The sequence below is a fragment of the Mus caroli genome, unplaced genomic scaffold (genome assembly GCF_978045245.1).
Source record: "Mus caroli unplaced genomic scaffold, Mus_caroli_1 scaffold_15, whole genome shotgun sequence".
In the NCBI taxonomy this organism is placed as follows: Eukaryota; Metazoa; Chordata; class Mammalia; order Rodentia; family Muridae; genus Mus; species Mus caroli.
The window spans coordinates 91,788,854-91,808,712 of NW_028227270.1; the positions used below are offsets into that span (position 1 = coordinate 91,788,854).

The 19,859-nt window shown below is 43.6% G+C and overlaps 1 protein-coding gene across 1 annotated transcript in view; it reads left to right on the plus strand.

The window, feature by feature from the left end:
• Positions 1 to 18,542, plus strand: part of Cdkal1 (CDKAL1 threonylcarbamoyladenosine tRNA methylthiotransferase) — a 561,841-nt gene extending 543,299 nt beyond the window's left edge. Inside the window, 2 exon segments of the mRNA XM_085831198.1 lie at positions 17,644 to 17,794; positions 17,797 to 18,542. Of these exon segments, the coding sequence (XP_085687324.1) occupies positions 17,644 to 17,794; positions 17,797 to 17,843 (198 nt within the window). The 3' untranslated portion in view covers positions 17,844 to 18,542.
• Positions 18,543 to 19,859: the final 1,317 nt, after the last annotated feature.

The following is a 19,859-nucleotide window of genomic DNA, read 5'->3' on the forward strand; positions in this document are numbered from 1 at the left end:
AAATCTAAGTGGATTAAGGAATTTCACATAAAACCAGAGACACTGAAACTTATAGAGGAGAAAGTGGGGAAAAGCCTCGAAGATATGGGCACAGGGGAAAAGCTCCTGAATAGAACAGCAATGGCTTGTGCTGTAAGATCAAGAATTGACAAATGGGACCTCATAAAATTGCAAAGCTTCTGTAAGGCAACAGACACCGTCAATAAGACAAAAAGGCCACCAACATATTGGGAAAGAATCTTTACCTATCCTAAATCAGATAGGGGACTAATATCCAATATATATATAAAGAACTCAAGAAGGTGGACTCTAGAAAATCAAATAACCCCATTAAAAAATGGGGCTCAGAGCTAAACAAAGAATTCTCACCTGAGGAATACAGAATGGCTGAGAAGCACCTGAAGAAATGTTCAGCATCCTTAATCATCAGGGAAATGCAAATCAAAACAACCCTGAGATTCCATCTCACACCAGTCAGAATGGCTAAGATCAAAAATTCAGGTGACAGCAGATGCTGGCGAGGATGTGGAGAAAGAGGAATGCTCCTCCATTGTTGGTGGGATTGTAAGCTTGTACAACCACTCTGGAAATCAGTCTGGCGGTTCCTCAGAAAATTGGACATAGTACTACCAGAGGATCCAGCAATACCTCTCCTGGGCATATATCCAGAAGATGTTTCCAACCGGTAAGAAGAACACATGCTCCACTATGTTCATAGCAACCTTATTTATAATAGCCAGAAGCTGAAAAGAACCCAGATGTCCCTCAACAGAGGAATGGATACAGAAAATGTGGTACATTTACACAATGGAGTACTACTCAGCTATTAAAAAGAATGAATTTATGAAATTCCTAGGCAAATGGATGGACTTGGAGGGCATCATCCTGAGTGAGGTAACCCAATCACAAAAGAACTCACATGATATGTACTCACTGATAAGTGGATATTAGCCCAGAAACTTAGAATACCCAAGATACAAGATACAATTTGCAAAACACATGAAACTCAAGAAGAACAAAGACCAAAGTGTGGATACTTTGCCCCTTCTTAGAATTCGGAACAAAACACACATGGAAGGAGTTACAGAGACAAAGTTTGGAGCTGAGACGAAAGGTTGGACCATCCAGAGACTGCCCCACCTGGAGATCCATCCCACAATCAGCCTCCAAACGCTGACACCATTGCATACACTAGCAAGATTTTTGCTGAAAGGACCCTGATATAGCTGTCTCTTCTGAGACTATGCCGGGGCCTAGCAAACACAGAAGTAGATGCTCACAGTCAGCTATTGGATGGATCACAAGGCCCCCAATGGAGGAGCTAGAGAAAGTACCCAAGGAACTGGGGGGATCTGCAACCCTATAGATGGAACAACAATATGAACTAACCAGTACCCCCGGAGCTCATGTCTCTAGCTGCATATGTATCAGAAGATAGCCTAGTTGGCCATCAGTGGAAAGAGAGACCCATTGGTCATGCAAACTTTATATGCCTCAGTACAGGGGAATGCCAGGGCCAAGAATTGGGAGTGGGTGGGTGGAGGAATGAGTGTGGGTGGGTGTTGGGGACTTTTGGGATAGCTGTGGAAATGTAAATGAAATAAATACCTAATTTAAAAAAAAAAAAAAAAAAGAATTCACACATGCTCCAGGCACAAGCTCAGGTGGGTCACTGATAGGCTGACAGGTCCAAATCACAAGGAACAGTCCAGCCTAGCAGGCAGCCCAAGCATGCAGCCTCACTGTGCATGCTTGGGCAAGGCAGTAAACATGTGGGTTCACAGGACCTGGCAATGGGCCAGGGCGCCATCTTGGCCCATGTGGCCGCTCCTGCTTCCTGCACACTGAAGGCTGATACCACTTGTACTTCTATCCTCCAGAAATGGTTTGAATGAAAAATTATGTCATTAACTCTGAAGAGCCCAAAAAAGCTCAGAAATGTGTTAACTGCTGTTTGAGATTCAGAGGTCTGGGTGTGGACTTGCCTTTCAGGTTGTTAGGAGGGAAATATGTGCTCAGTATTCATGACTCCCCAAAATTCTTATGTGAAAACAACCAGCACCATGAGAGGGATGCAGGCTTTGGGACACAAGTTGAGTGGCAGAGACCCTAGTATAGCAGCCTTAAATCTCCTGATACAAGGTGAAGACACAGCAGAGAGGTGCTCTACATGAACTTGCATGCAGCTCCAACAGTCTAGATTGAAGTAGCTAGGCTTCCCAAACTCCAGACCTGTTGTTCAAATGGCTCCCAGTCTATGGGATTTTTATTCTAGTAATTAAAAGAATGGATATGTGTCAGTCAAATGTGTGACATGTCCTCGAAGACGTCTGAGGACCAGAGCACTGCGGGAAGCAGGACATAGTGACAGCCTCAGTAGGAAGGGTTTTAAGGCCATTTGTAGAATGGCTGGAAGCTGGAAGCAGTCTTTGCTGCTTTCTGGAAGCACATGGGAGCTGTCGTAAGAGCCGTGGCATTTGCTCTGCCTCCTATGCCCTGTCTGTTTCTACAGTCTTCCTCATGCTCAACTACCTTCAATTATGGAGGCTGAGTCCTGTGTTTGCCCCTGGGGACAAAGACACCTGAGAAGAGTTTGTGGGCAAGTGTATGACCCTGACACGGTAGAACTGGCATTGGGAACTGTCAACACAGAGAGGACCTTCCGCTTCCACTTGGAAGGAAGGTTTCAGGGATGTGAGATATGAGCTGGGTTTTGGGTTTGGAAGGTGCGAAGGACTCAGGCAGGTGAAGAATGAAAGTCTCGGTGTGAAAGCGTCATAAGTGAATGCAGAGTGATGTTCTTTCACACTCAGAGTAATTGTGGGCAGTGGGAAGTCACAGGGAAGTAATGCTCGGTACGAAGACTGAGAACTCTAGGTTTTGGAAGCTAAATGTTTACACTAAACCTGTTAGAGAATGTGGCTTCCTCGAGGATCTGTTATGCTGCACTGCAGCACAGGCTAACCCTGACATCTCAATCTTCTTACATGAAAGCAGCCACGGCCTGCCCAGCCCACAGTAAGTGGTCACTGTGGAGTCAGATTGGCTACCCCATACAATCACTTGGTGACTGAGTCCTCATTGACAAGGCAAGAGACATTCAGGGAAGAAATGCTGGAGAGCTATGTGAGCAAGAGCAGAGGTGGCCTCCCTAGGTGGCTATACGCATTCCACTTCCAGACCATAGTGCCAGGGCCACTCCAGTTAGTCCCCAGCCCTTGGCTTTCGGTGATGATGAGTTCTCTGAGCAGAATGGTTGGTGTATCCAGTACCCTGTGCATATCACTCAGGATGCTAATGTGTGCTTTGAGCAGGGACTCTCAGGCTAGCTTCTCAGTCTGGTCCTTGAAGTCTTTTGACATCATGATAAGCAGATTGCAAAAGCTCCTTTGAAACAGATAATGGTCTTGTAAAGTTAAGTTCCTTTCATAGAAACTATGAGTACTTCAGAGCAGGAGCTCGCTTGCTGTGTGAATTTTAGCTTTCCCCCTCTTCTTTCTACTTAGTGAAAAACACAGCCTATGTCCCTGTCAGACTCAGTGTAGGCTTTGCATTGTGTGTAAAGTACTAGACAACACTTCTAACATGGCTTGCAGTATTTTAGGTTTGCAAGGACGAGCTTTCAGGAAACAAATTTCTTCTTTCTGCCTATCTCCCAAATGCAATGCAATTCTGTAAAACTACCAAGGAACATAAATATTCAAGCCACACATCAGTTTGGTTATCTCAGGCAGTTATCTGGTAGGGTGCCAACCTGCAAAATTGGGAACCGGTGCATTTCAGATTTGCCACCCCTTGAGAGAGGAGTCCAAAGAACACTAGCAGCAAAGAATGATTGCAGACCTTATCAGGAGGAGCGCTTTCCTCCCGCAGGCCCCTGGCTCATCAGGCCTTTTTTCTTGCTGGCATTCATTTAAAAAGAATAAAGCAGCCCTTGTGCCCATAAGCTTGGGACCAGTGTGGCTTTGGCATTGTGGCCTACCTTTCAGATTGTGCCATCATCCTTTGGGCATTTATCCTCTCTAGATAGTTTGCTCAGCTACAATTTAGGAGTGATAAAGCCTGATTTATACTTTTTTAACAATAGACCAAGATAAGGCTTGGGGAATGCTCAGAGCAGTGTCTGGATTATAGTAAGCAATCCATGCATATCCTGTGGAATTGAAGGTTTGTTTGGGGGCTCATATCTCATCTGTGGTTTAAAGACCTTGTCCCATATCACATGTGTTCAGTGAGAACAGAGCATGATCATCAGTATTTAGCTAGGTATATAAGCAGAAATAGCATTTATAAAGGATAGTTACCGAAAACAAACCATCTTGATAGCATTCGAAAGTCCTCCACTCTTCCTTTGACTTTGGGCGACTTTTTCTCCGTTCCTCTTCATCCAAGCTCACTTGTTCTGAGCAACCTGAAAGCATCTGTGTTATCCATGAGTCTCTTTCAAGCATTCTCCTGCAAAGTAACTTCCCCTGCTCCACAGTTATCCTATAACATTGCAGTCTGTCTGACTGTCTTCCTGTCTCTATCAAGGCTAAGGCAGATTGTGTCCTCCTCCTCGGAGCCATCAGAGGTCCACAGGACCCCAAAATCCCATTCTTTTTTCCTGTACCCAAAACAACCAAAAGTAGACTCCAATTCCATTATTTGTCCTGGGATTATTCACTAAAAAAAGAAGCAGGCCAGCAACATCCCAATACACAAATGTATGGACAAACACCGTATGGTATGTGGGGTAATAGAGCTTCATTCGACAATGGAAAGCAATGAATTTCTCATGTACATGACAGCACAGGTATACCCTGAGTTTGAGGTGAAATAAGACAGACCAAAGTATGACATACACCGTGTGCGGTATGTGGAATAGGCAAGGAGAGGGTCATTGAGCCCTCCATGAAGTGGGCAGCCATGACACTGACAGAGCTTCTGTATGGGATGATGAGCCATTAGAAACAGTAACAACTGTACCACAAGGAGAACCCAGGAAACGGAATGAGTGTCATGGGACTCTGCATTTAAAATGGCTGCAGCTGTCAGTTTGTTTTACATATATTTTACAATACAAAAATTAAAGTAGGAAAAAAACAACTTCAGGGTTTCACGGTGAAAGCTGACAGCATCCCACAAGTCCGAGACCTTGACTTTTCTCCACTTACGAACACTGGTCCAGCCACAGTGGCCTGCCTGTTGTTCTTTGACATGAAAGCATCCCAAGTGCCCCTTTAGGAGGAGGGCATGTGCACCTGCCTGCCCCTCAGCTTGTACTGTGTTTCTCGTTAGAGGTGTCTGTCATCTTGTATCTCTCAGTGTCTGCTGAGACACTGTCTTATCAGTGACCACCCGCCACCTATCACAGTGTCGGCTACTATTTTCCTCCATAACGTAGTTCCCTGCCACACATGTCAAATACCTTATGTCAGTTTCCATCCCTAAAATGTAAGCTTATGAGTTCTAGGACTTGGCTTCATTTGCATTTGTCTTTTTAATAACTAGATACCTGCCACAGAGTACCTGCTGTTAAATGCAGGTATTCAAGAGATACATGCATAGCCCTTATTCAAAACACTGCTGGACCAAATATATGGACATCATCTATCAACAGCTCTCCATTGCTACCATAAATGCCCCCTCCCAAACAGCCTCAAAACCTCAGGACGGCACAACTGATCTCTGCAGGGCTCACATACGTATTCGTATCAACAATAGGGCAGTGCAGGATTTCAAACCTTAGCAGGACTCTGGTGACATGGCTGGAGGTTTTAGTGGCTCAGATGTGCTCAGCTAAGACTACTTGGATGAATCAACTTTGTTCTCCAGGTCTTAACCCTACAGAAGACCGTGGGAGCATATTCACATAGTAAAGGCTGAGGAGCAAGAACAGTAAACGGGAATACGTAGTGACCTTAAGCTTCTGCCTACATATTTGATAACATTCCATTGGATTGGCCAAGTAAGTCATGTGGTCAACAGACTTGTGAAGCCAGAAGGCAGATATACAGAAAATGAAGAGTACGAACCATCACATATTCAGTCTACCAAAGCCCTGAACCTGGGCATCTGTGATCCGCGCTTCTCCACAGCCTCTTCCTGTATTCCCATAAGAAAACACATTCTGCTCCAGTCTTAGATGCCATACTTAGTCTGGCTCTGTAATGCCTTGTCTCCAGGTATCAGTACAACTAGAAGTGCTGGACCTCAAAAGCAATCAGAACACTAATAGAAGGAGCCGTCTTACTGTTTGTTTGTTTGTTTGTTTGTTTGTTTGTTTGTTTGTTTGTTAGGTTTTTTTAATTAGGAAGTGTATATTGTTTTAAGCTAGTTAGATAGATTGTGATCATTTGTTGCCATTAGCATTGGGAAACGAATATTGGGATAGTCCTTAACCTAGACCAGTGGCTCTCAACCTTCCCAATGCTGTGACTCTTTAATACAGTTGCTCAGGTTGTGGTGCCCCCCAACCATGAAACTATTCTTTTTGCTCCTTCATAACTGTAATTTTGTTATTGTTGTGAATCGTAATGTAAATATCTGTGTTTTCTGTAGTCCTAGGCAACTCTTATGAAAGGGTCCTTCAACTCACAAAGGGGTTATAACCCACAGGATGAGAAGCACTGCTCCAAGAGTGTCTAGATAAAACGTGAGAAGTTGTGAGTGGACACCCAAAAAATGATTACTTCTCTGTTTTCAATATTGACCAGCCACTTTGTAACTGTCTTCTCACTGTTGAATTCTGTGGTGGACAGGATAACAGCCCTCCAGGTATCCCCACTGTGCTGGCTAGTCTTATGCCAACTTGACACAAGCTAGAGTCATCTGAAAGGACAGAACCTCAACTGAGAAAAAGTGCTCTCATAAAATCCACCATAAGGCATTTTTAAATGAGTAATTGATGGGGGAGGGCCCAGCTTGTTTTGACTGGGGCCATCCCTGGGCTGCTGGTCCTGGGGTCTATAAGAAAGCAGGTTGAACAAGCCATGGGAAGCAAGCCCAGAGAGCAGTATCCTGCCATGGCCTCTGTATCAGCTCTTGCCTTGTTTGAGTTCGTGTCCTGACTTTCTTCAGTGATGAGCATCGATATGGAAGTGTAAGCCAAACAAACCTGCTCTTTGGTCATAGTGTTTTGTCACATCAGTAGAAACCCTAATTAAGACACATCTTAAACAGTCACATTTGTGACTGTGGTAGGTTACATGGCAGGAGTCAACTTGGCTAATCATCTGGCTTTCCAGTGAGTTTCATGAATGGACCTAATATAATCACAAGAGTTTTTAAAAGTGAGTGGCAAGGAGACTCAGGGGTGAGGATGACGGGGAACCTGACTTGCAGGCTAGATCCTGGCCATGAGCCTAGGGACAGAAACTGCAAGGATAGGGAAATGATTTTCCTCTAGATTTTCAGAAAGACACAGCAAGCAGCAAGACCTATTTGTGACATATGAGCTCCACTTTTTACAACTAGGAGTTAGGGAACAATTTAGGAGCTGCAGGCAGCCAAAGGAAGTGTTGGGGAAGATGGGGTTTAGTCACTGGGGCCAAGGAAGGGAAAGAAGCGTGTTAAGAGGGACGGAGAGTTGCTGTCCTCAGAAGTCTGACTCTGCTTGCCTTGGGCACCAACTCCTGGGGCTATTTCTGCCTTTGACCACCCTAATCTCTAGCCCACACCCTGTTGGAGTAGTTAAATACACCCCTATTAAACATCTCCTAGTTATTTTAAGTGACTTTTGGTAGGACCAAATTTTTGTTTGTTTGTGTTTGTTTGCTTTTACTTTATAAAAACTGTGAATTCGAAGTAGAAAGAGGACATGTCTAGGGAAGGACCGTTGAGAGAGTGTATAAAGGAACTCAGTACATTTATAACATGGAACTGGTCTTAACTAGTTTTCTAGCACTTTCCAAGCTGAATGTCTATCAGCATCAAGGCCTGTAGGATATAGTTTTATACTTTACCTTATTCTATATGAAGCTCTTTGAGACAACAAAAATACCTGCAGTTCATGGAGCTAAGTGACGTTAGAGATGATTCTAGCTACTATATGAAAACAACGCCTAGAACCTCTGAGGAGGTCAAAGGACAATGACATTACCATTACCCGTGAGTGCTTTTTCATTTAAAAATAGAGACTGAACATAGTAACTTCATTAGAAAGAAACTCTCAATAGTAATTGTTTGAGTTTGATTGATTACCTGAAGATGCATTGGAATATTCCAATTGTATTACCCAGCATCCTTAGCGCTCTGTGTACATGGCTCTGGAGTGAAGATGGCTCTGGTGCAGTTGGAAAGAATAATGAAAGGATTTCATTAGTAATGCATCCTGGCCCTCCTGAGCAAGATCTTATTTCTCCAGGGCCTGGTACCAAGGAGAGGGCAGTACTACATGATGGAAACACAGACTTCTACCTGCTCCTTAGAAGTGTGTGTTTACATTTTATAGAGATATAAGTATTCTTTCCACAAGAAATACAAATGTTGTATTTCTTTTTTATCATTAATTTATTTTTATCTCATAGATTACATTCCAAACACAGTTTCTCCTCCCCCCTCCTCCCATCCACTTCTGCTTTCCCTTCAGAAACGGGCAGGCCTCCCAGGGATAGCAACCAAACATAGCATTATCAAGTTGCAATAAGACTAGGCACCTCCCTTCATACTAAAGCTGGATGAGGCAACCCAGTAGGAGGAAAAGGGTCCCAAGAGCAGGCATAAGAGTCGGGGAAGCTCCTGCTCCTACTATTAGGAGTACCACAAGAAGACCAAGCTACACAACCATAACATATAAGCAGTGGACCTAGTGTAGACCCATGCAGGTTCTCTGATAATGATTATACCAAGCTTCTAGCTATGAATATAGCAGAATATCATTAGGAATCATGTTGTTGACTTGTTTTTTTTTTTTTTTTTTTTTTTTTGTCAGCTGTGTTTGGTTCTATCCTAGGTGTCTAGGCTGTCCTGCCTCTGGTTCCTAGCCCTCCAGACAGTATTAGGGACGGGCTACCTCCAGAGACATGGGTCTCAAGCTAGCCACTCCCACAATTTCTATACCAGCTTTACCCCAGCACATGTTAGATGTAAGGGATAATCATGCTGTAATCCACAGACCCAGAGAGGCTAAGTTTCAAGGAGGGCTCAGAGAGGGGGTCGTATGAATCTCCCTGTGCAGGGAAACTAGAGTAAATATGGAGGAGAGACTGGGGGGACAAGTAGGGACAGGAACCAAAGGGATCAGGTGCGGAGAGGGACAGGATAGAGAAAGAGAGTACTGGGAGAGACAACTGGAATTGGGGACCATGTTGAGAATCAGCTAGAAGTCTGGTGCAATGGACACTCCCAGGAGTCTGTGATGGTGACTGTAGCAGAGACTCCCAGCAGTGGGGGATAAGGAACCTGAATGGGCCATCTTCTGTAACCAGGAAGACTTCCGGTGGAGGGACTTAGACACCAACCCAGCCACAAAACCTTCAACCTACAATTGTCCAGCTTACAGGATGTGCTGGGCTAAAAGTGGCACAGAAATTGTATTTCTTATTAGATGATCAGATTCAAATTCCCTCTCTCCAACCCTGCCTGTGCAGCAGCTTTAACTTGCATTAATACTACTCCAATTTAGAGTAAATGACCTCAGATTTCTACTACTATCCTAGGCACTGACTATAGACATTAGATCAAAGTGCAGCCCTTTGTTCCATCTTTATGCCAAGACCTGCCAGTGTGTCAAAGATGGATGACCAACTTGCATTAATGGCGTTTACCACAAGAGGTGGGTCTTGAAGCTTGTATTTGAAGAAATAAGATGCAGTTATGGTAGAGATTACCTTTTGACACAAAAATATTTTTATATTAAAAGCAAAAACTCAGCACTTGAGATTCTTCCCTGGATGCTGCCTTGTACTGGGCGAGTGCTGGAGCTCAGCAGGCTTTCTGCTGGGCCCACATCAGGCCCTTAGGAGACAAGGATGATAGAAAGTCTTTCTTATCCTGAGACAAGGGCTATCAGGCATCATACCCTCCATCCTTATTAGTTTGCACTTCAAGCTGTTAACTGTGCCTCTGAGTGCAGCAGGAAACAAATTTACACATGAGAAATGTCTTCAGTCTTTTATAAGAAGTTCTGAGCTTGGAAGGTTTTTTCTCATGTCTCTTGAGTCAGATGAAATGCAGACTCCCCAGGAGTTACAATGAGGTGACAGTCAGAGCTGGGCACAGTCCACGTCCAAGGGGTAAGCATCCTGAAACAGAGGGGTCACCGAGGCCACGCAGGGACACATCACATGTATTCCTTTGGTGGACGTCAAGGCAAAATTATTCAGAATATAATCTGAAATTCCTTTGATCATATAGGCAATAGCTTAATAATTTATGCTCAATATTAATAGTAAAGTAAACATAAGCCCTTGCTATCACCATAATAAGATTTAAAAAAATTAGGATCCTAAGATTAGAGTGAGATTTTTGTGTCATGTTCATGTTTAAATTTTTTGTCTTGCAATTTTAATGACCTGATAGCAATTAAGCATTTGGGGTGGGGGGCAGTAATATCTGATGTTGAATCCCTCATGCCTGAAAGCGTTACAGAGAAGCTGATAGTGTATTCTCATCGTGTGACTGTGTGTCAGGTTTTCAAATGAAAAGGCCCAATTAATTCTTAACTGCAGTCTGTTGGCCATGTGTATTCCACGGTGCCTACTAAGCTGACAGGCTCTGTATGTAACATCTTAAACATAGGCATCAAGAACTAGAAGCACCCTTGGCTTGCAGATAATCAAGGACTACTATGACAGTAGCATGTTCCCAGGTTAGGAGAATCAACGACTCCTATGATAGTAGCATGTTCCCAGGTTAGGAGATGTCTAGGAGAATAATTGAGATAGTTTCGTACCCTTGGTCACTATATGGCCTATTATCTCTTAATGGCATGAATCACTGAATCATGGGGAATGACATTGTCTGCCAATCTGAGAGAAAGAGCTGGCACTGGAATGTAATTGCAGGGCCCTGGCAACACCTGCAGGTGTCAGGGACAGAAGAACTCATTTAGAAGCTGCTGTACAAGCTGGGAAGGCAGGTGGTGACTCTCTTACAGGGCTGTCTTTCATTTGAGCAGAACCAGACCAACTGTTCCTCATTAAAATGCATTTTGCAGCATGTTCTAATATGAGCATGTCAGTTGTATATGTATGCATGCACATGTGTATGTGTGTGTACTCCAAAAAAAAAAAATCTATACTCCTTGTATAGATACCATCTCGATGTGGCTCAGGACTGTAAGACATGCAGTTCAAAGTGGCTTATGTGTGACCTAGGCTGGCTTTCCTAGGATGGCCTTCTTTAGAGAAACAGGAGCTGAACCTAGTACCTCAGAGGGTACAGCATCAGGGAAGGTACATAAAGCCTATTTTCTGGAAACCTGGGTTCATGTCAGTCAGTCAGTTAGTCATGAAGTACCTGACATCACTCTCTTATTTACAGCTGATCATATCATCATCTCTGAAGTGTGTTGTGCATTGTAGAGCTGAAGCCCAGCCTCTCTTCCCTGTTCACCATACTGAAGAGTTAGGTTCTACCTGCTCCTTCATTGGGTAGTTTCAACAACAACAACAACAAAAAGTGTAAAGTATGAGAGGCCTACTATACACACGGCAAGCTTCCAAAAATGCTGCTACTACTGTTCCCTTCTGCTTCTATAGCCTACTCCATAAGAGTACCAGGCAGGGCTTCAAGGGAAGTCACCAAGTGATCTGACCTCCTTCCTTCCATTGGAGACCAAACCCCCACAGCTCCCAAGGAGAGGATACGGATACAGTGACTGCTGACACAGTAAATACAGATAATAGAGAACCAAGTTGAAGGTAGTATCCACTCTGCAGGCCTCCTAGGAGCCTTTCCCTGGGGGATCTTGTCTCTGGTGACTGCAAGTTCCATGAGTAGAACAACTCAGAACAACACATGTAGTCCCAGTGGCCTCACAGTGAGCAGAGTCAGGCCTGTGCTAGCTGGAAGGAAAAGGCTTAGCAGAGACTGGGCCCTGAGGGCCTCCTGGTTTCTCCCCCTAGTAGGCTTCATGGCTTAGCCAAGGCTGGGCCCTGGAGGACCCCTGCTCTCCTCCCCCATTAGGGGGCTTCATGGCCAGCCAGCCTGTAGCTACCTTCAGCTGCTCTGCATGTGTGACCACTGCAGTGCTGTTGGGGTACATTCTCCTGGGCTGAGAAATTGGTTCAACTCTGCCAGAACTGAGCATACATACGAAAAGCTGAGCACACATATGTGCAGTGGTGAGCACAATAGGCCCACATCTTAGTCCCGAAAATTGCACACATGATGCCGATCCTAGAAAGAAGGACTTTGCAGGCATGGCTAAGGAAGGATCTTGAGATGAGATTGCTCTGGACTGTCCCAGGATGATCCTTGTGATATGTCACCATCTCTGTGCTTCCAGCTTTGAAACGGAAGATGCAAGCAGCCACTTAGCCACCTAGAAAAGGCAAGGATAAAGTTCTTTCCCAGAGCCTCTGCAAGAAATGTGTTCATCTCTACCTACAGCAAAATCCTAGAACACATGACCTCCAGAATTCTAACAATAGTTTTGTATTGTTTGGTATTGTAGAGTTATCATAGTTTGTTGAAATCATTAGAAAACTAATCAACAACATGTATAAATTACTTCTCTCATGGCTGTAATAAAATATCTGACATAACTAACTTAAAAAGGGAAGTGGTCTTCGGTCATGTTTTTAAACAAATACAATCTGTCATGGCAGAAGAGGCAGGCATGGACCCTGAGCATCTATCGGGAAATTAAGGAGGTCTGCTCAGGATTGCCCATAGGACAGGGAGAGTAAGCAGACTTAGCACAGAGCATAGGATGTGCAGAGAGGTAATAGCTGACAGGGTGTTCCTAAGCCAAGTCCCGTCTTCAGTTCAAAACTGAGAAAATAATAACAAGAAGAGACAAGGGGTGGGGTGGCCTTAGTTAAGAGCTTTTCCCAAAACTCATTCCACAAGTCTTCTTGCTCCTTCTCAGGGGTTAATGTCTGTGAGAACATTACTAACAACAGATGTCATTATCTTGGAACTGCTGCTAAGTATCAGAGACCCTGGTCTTCACTTTCCCATGCCAAACCCCTGTATACAAGAGCAACAGCAACCTTTCTTGTGTGCCCAGAGCTCAGGCTGAATCCCTGGCCTGTCTTCTAACTGTAATACCATTTTACCGCAGAGGTTAGTCTTCTTGCATCATAGCAATGGGAATTATGCTTGGATCCCATTGCCAGTTAAACTTGGACCTGCAGTCATTTGTCATACTGCATGCCTCCTGCTGCTATTTGTAATAAACTAAAATAACATGAACAGATTACTCATATCTGGAAAGCAAATAAAATAGTGACTTCATAATTTTACAAGACCGTTTGAGGTCATTTGCATAGTCCATTAGAACCTCAGAGTAGTATGGGATCCATTGATCTTGGTGATCCTTAAATGCTAATTTCAGTCCTCACAACAACCCAGGGATGCACAGATGCTCTAAGCACTACCAAGCACGTTATAGGCGGGGAAATGCCTGTTGTGAGAGAAGACCATGCCCGAGATATACATATACATATATACGTATACGTACACACATACACACACTTATATATATGTACATATACATACATATATGTGTGTGTGTGTGTGTACACATATATACATATATACATACATATGTGTGTATAAGTATGTATATGTATATATCCACTTCTGTTTTTAGGAGATTTGTTGCTTTGTTGGGATTTGATAAACTATACTTTAGAAAATTGAAGCAGTAAATCTCACCTATAATCCCAGCACTGAAAGGCTGAGGGAGAATCTTGTTTTCTGACTACTTCTGGACCATCCTGGACTACATGGAAAGACCCTGTGTCAAGATACCATGAAAATCTAGCAAGTAAGCAGGCTTAGCAGTGAGATTTCCGAGGACGGAATATATTGAGCATCGAAGTTAGCAGGGTGCATGATAGGAACTGTCAGGGTAGTCCTTCATCTGGGAAAATCAAGTGAATTTTTTTCTTTTGATTGAACAAATATCAGTTCCTGCCTTGTTTCATATTGTTTTTGGGAAAGATGTTTCTGAGAATTCAAGTAATTAAAAAGTATAAATATCAGAATTGTTTCAATAAGCATTAAATTTTCTTGAATTGGGCATTTTAAAGAGATATCTTGAATTTTAGGAATACATGACTTTCAGTAGCTAAAAGACTTATTGGAAAGTTTGGGCCTTGCTGGTATTATTTTTTTCTAGTATTATGGCATGGCTATATTTTTCTCTAAAGTACATTATATTCACTGTTCTATTGTGTCAACTTTTACCTTTTTTCGTCATTTATAATCACTTCACCTATATTACACTCTGTATTATTACATTGCTTTGTTGGCCAGGAGATGCTAAATGGATAAAGCACTAGCCACACAAAAGTGAGGACAGGAGCTCAGGTGCCCAGAACCCACAAGAAAAAGGTAGGTAGGCATGGTGGCTGCCCCAGTGCTTGGACCCCTGGGGCATGCTGAGTAACTAGACTAGCTCAGTCCGTGAGCTGTGGATTCAGGGAGAGGCCATGTCTCAGTAAGTAAAGTGTAGAGCAATTGAGGAAGGTACCCAGCATCAAATCCCTAGCCCTTACATGTACACATACATGTGCCCCAATGCATGTGAATGTATATACTCATATATACACCTTACACCCACATGGAAAACAAAAGCTCCATTGTTTTCCAATCATGATTCCTGCTTCCAACTTCATTGATGTCAGACATCTACCCAGAAGTGGGCCTGGACAGATGGTAGCTCTGGGTTTGGTTCTGAGGACCCTCTGCCCTGTTCATTATAGCAGGCATACCAATTCACATTTCTAACAGAGATGTTAAAGGAATCCCCTCTTCTATACATCCTTATCAGCATCTTCATCTGGAGACTTATGGCTGTCAGTTCATTTTAGTTGCTATTGTTACATCCATTTCTAACTAGGGCCAGCTGATGTTTCCTTGTAGCTTTTGACTTGCCTTTCCTTCATGGTTAATGCTACTAGAAATGCTTTCATGGATTTGCCATTTGTATTTGTTGAGAACAGTCCATTCGGATCTTTTGCCCACTCCTTAACTGTGGTTAAGTGTGTGGGCTTCCTTACATGCTCTAACACTAACGTGTGCAGTGAGCAGCTAGCAAGGTTTCCTCTCATTCTGTAAGGTGGGGCTTCACTTCGTTGTTTGTTTTCTTTACCGTGTAAAACACTCTTAACTGGAGGCCACACTATTTGCCTGTTTGGGCTTTGTTTCCTGTGACCCGGAGGCCTTACCCAGATAATTATTCTTTGTGCTGCTGCAGGTACATCTAGTTGTCACCGCTGGTTACCTCAAGTACTTTTAGTGTCAGGTCTTAGATTCATTTTGGGTTGGGTTTTATTATTTGCTCGCTTGGTGTTTTTTGTTTGTTTGTTTTGGTTTGATTTGGTTGGTTTTTGTTTCTGTACTAGATGAGAAATTGTGGTTAAGTTTCAGTGTTTCCCATGTGGGCGTTCATTTTCCCAGAACCATTTATTAAAGATGCTATCTTCTCTCCAATGGACATTTTTGGAGATTTAGTCAATGTGTCTGCCAGTACTGTGCTATTTTGATGACTGCGACTCTGCAGTATGTTTTGAAATCAGGGAATTATGCTTCCAAATTTGTTCTTATTTGCTCAATATAGATTTGGCTATTTAGAGTCTTTTGTGTTCCAAAGAAACTATAGGGTTATTTTATGCAGTCTTAGGAAGAAAGTTGTGAATTCTGACTGTGGTTTTGCTGTCTCAATATTCTTTTTGATAGTGTGGTCACTTAGCAACATTAATTTTTCCAGCCTAAAACCTGGGAGGTTGTTTGCATATATGTCTCTTTATCTCTTTTATTGGTCATTTTCATTTCCGAGCTTTTTCACTTTCTTAGTTACATTTACTCCTGCATATTTGGTAGGTATTTGTGAATGGGATTGCGTTGTGGAGTTCATTATCATCAAACTCATTGTTGACAAAGACCAGATTCTGCTACTTTACAGAGTATAGCAGTTTTAAGTCTCTTGATGGCGGGTTTTTCTTTTGAATGGAACCACATCACCTGCATGCAGGGTCAACTTGACATGTTCCACTCCTATGTTTCTTTCTTTCCTGTGAGTGTGCATATGTGGGTGTGCCACGCCACATGTGTGGAAGATGGAGAACTTAGAAGTGCGTTTCTCTCCTTCTCCCGTGTGGGTCCTGGAGGTCAGACTAGCTCCCCAGACTTTCCTTTTGCACTGTCTCCCTGGGAGTTTCATTTCTGTCCTCTCTGATCTTTCTACTCATCTTATACAAGGCCCCAGGGCACTTCTTAGTCTGTGGTCTTTGTCTGGCACGCCTTTCTTCCATTTCAGTTCCCTTGGCATCTGGTCCTTGTGTGGAGAAGCCATGCTACCTTGTGTTTCTGCATTTAACTTTGCTCATCCTGTGGGTTAGGTGACTGTGAGTGTTGCCTGAGGCATCTTCTAGGTCAGCAGCTCTCTCCTAATGGTATCTCTGGGTGTTGGTTTGTTATGTGGGTTTTGGTTCTCATGGAGCACCATAGTATAGTGTGGTCTCTCTGCCGTTTGACTGAGGTTAGTGAGTTTGACCATAGAGCAGGCCAGGGGAGCAGGAGTGGGGACACTTCCATTTCAGCCAGGCCTAATCTAGGCAGCTTTCGGCCCAGGGTATTCACTGCACTCTTTCTGCTCCTGTAATGAGACTCTTAAGGTATTAATTAAAATAATACAAAATAAAGACCACCATTGAAGACGGCTCTGCCTTCACAGCAGCAAGTGTAGGGCCTGAGCTCTTATTCAGACCAGTCAGCAGCAGGATAGCAGCCCCTTCCACACAGGAAACAGAGGTGTTCAGGATTGTCAGAGTGCTCAGGGAGGCACAAGAGAATCCTATGGCCTCAAGGACAACTGTGCCACGCTGCCTCTGCTGAGCCTCTCCTTCATCGCCTCTGATCGTCCCATCTCCACATCCTGTTGGCTCTAGCAGGGATGGTCATGCCGTATAGGGGCATTGTTTTGACAGGAGCTGTATAATGTGAACCATCTCATCTAATGGAGCCAGCAGGTACTTTGAAATACTAAAGCTGCCGTGAGAATAGCATGCTCCCCCTTCAGCTCAGGCAGGCTATAAGCCTTGCTCAGTGGATGCCTCCTTGAGAGCAGGCCGTGGTGCTCACTCACCTGTACTCTCCTCCAGCCTATGTTCTCCAGGCTTTCCTGTCTGGCACACCAAGGCAAACGAAGGGAACACTGGACTGGGGCCCTCTGGTCACTCAGACCCCTGTTAGGCCTCCCTGGAGGTGGGCTCAGCCTACGGCAGAGCATCTTGTATTATCTGCCTTCAAGAGTGTGTTTGATGAACAAAATGTCTCCCATGGAGTTTAAAAACAAAACAAAACAAAAAAAAAAACATGACTGTGTTCTAATCGTGGAGAAAAGAAACAGACTTGTCCATTCCAACCATGGGGTTACCTAGACCCTGCAGGCATCCAGATGTTTCTATAGTGGAAGGAGCTATGGCTGATACAGCTGCAGGAATTTTTTTTCCTGAAAATTGTTTTTCTTTTCTGTCTTTATAGGAATTCAGAAATAGGCTTGGGAATCATCCAAATGGAACTTCAGACACCTGTCCTGCAACTCAGCATGGCTCTGTGTATTCCAGAATGGTGCTGCAGATGTCCCAGTATGACTGTGCACTGAAGGTGGCTGCAGGCCTGGCTCTCCTCGCTCTCCTTTTGCATTTCTGGCCAGAGTCTATGCTTACAATGTAACTAAGTAAAGCCTCCATAAGGAGTAAGTTTCTAATTCAAATGGTCAACAAACAAGAGGACATCAACACCAGTTTTCAAGAGACTGCCTTCTGAACTAGACACACTGCCTTGTCTGGATCCCTTCTAAATGCCCTCACACTGAGCTGAGCCATTTGACCTCAGACCAGATCACAGCTTCTGAACATGTCTTTCTCATCAAACTCCTTCAGACTGCTTCTTAAAAACAAATACAAGTGGTTGGGTTTTTGGTTGGTTTTTGTTTTTTGTTTGTTGTTTTTTTTTTTTTTTTTTTTTTTTTTTGTCTCCAGTCATTGAATCCCAGCCTAAGTGCACAGTGGCTCTGCCTATTCATGGCTCTGGCCATCCTTTCCTTGTGTGGAAGAACATCCAGCCCTTGATAAACATTCTCCGGGCTGTGTTTGGAGTCCCCGTGCTACAAACATCTTTTTCACAGCAGATGTGTTCCTAAAAAGTTTATATAGAAACCTATTTTGAGAACTTGGACCCAAGTCCACCACTTAAAGGACTCTTCCTGGCGTTCTAGAAAATGTGAAGTTTCCATGCCTGTGGCACCCACAAACTTTCAAACAAACCATGATCCTTTCCTGACACACCGACCAGGCATGTTACATTTATCATTTTGACCCAACACCACCAGCAGTCTTTACTAAATGAAATGACTTCTTTCACAATAAACAGAATTGGTACAATAAGAAAACATTGTGTTTATTGGACTTTAAATGAGTTATTTGGATTGGGTAGGTGAAGAAAAACCAAGTAAATGCCTTTAAATACCATAGGAATATTTTCATCTCTAGACCCATACCCTCTGTCAGCACTTCGTTACATCTGTCCCCTAAAATCTCTACCCCAAAATATAGTGTCATTAGTTGGGAGAAATGTGCATATGCAACTACTCACATGTGGACACTCATTACTAACGTAACATTGGTGACCAGCTTGCACAGGGGATAGCAATGGCTGCAAATCTAGCTTGTTCATTCCTTTTACCTCCTGCTAGAGGAAGGGAGGAGAGAAGACTGTCCCATTCTACATTTGAGCCATTGAGAGGGTGTAGAAACGCAGCTCTCAGGGACAGGTCTTAGTGTGGCTAAAGCAGGCGTGGCTTTTAGTGGCCTCTCCATCTTGCCTTCCCCCATCCAGTGCAGTTCTACGGCTTTTCCTTTGAGGCCAAGCAAGTCTGCATGTGTTTTTTTAAGCAGTGAATATATGTGCAGAAGTTCTGTCTTTGGGCAGCTGGGTTGCAAACTAACTGGTGTACGCTTGGCTCATCCCACCATTGTGGTGAAGGTGGGCTTTTGTGACTGAAATTTTCTTCATCCTGGATCCATGCCCGATCCAGCCACACATGCATCAAGCCTGGAGCCCCTGCCAGATCCAGCTACATGTACTTCATCAAGAAGTGTAGTGCAGTATAAGCTACTAGGCCTTAAGCCTGTGTTCATATGACCTGACTCATGCCAGCAGTCTGCCCAGATAGGACATGACTTGCAGATTGTATCTCTCCTCTTTTAAGAGAGTAAAAATTCATTGAAGAAATTTTAACTGGGAAGGATTTCCACAAAGTGAGTTACATTTTAAGCCAACACCTGGAGGCCACTCAGACAACCTCTGTGACCCATTAACTCCACCACAGAAAACACAGCCACTGTCCCTATCTCTAACACTGACCATTTGAGGCATTTATATAAATGCAGCCAAACTTTTTCATATCTACCTTCTTGTGCTCAGCATTGTGAAATCCATCTGTCACAAGTAGCAGGGACTTGTTGACATTTATTGTGGAATAGTATTCTGTCCAAAAATCCCTTGTGTTTACCTGTTCTGTATTTGTTTCTGACTTTTTGTGTTTTGAGACACGCTACTCTAAAGCTGCCTTGACACACAGAAATAAGAGTGCGCCGAGTGTATACTGAGGACTGGAATTGTCACGCTACAGCATTTGCTTGTGTTCTGCTATCATAGACATTGTACCTGTGTGTCCCAACCCACAAGCAGGTGGT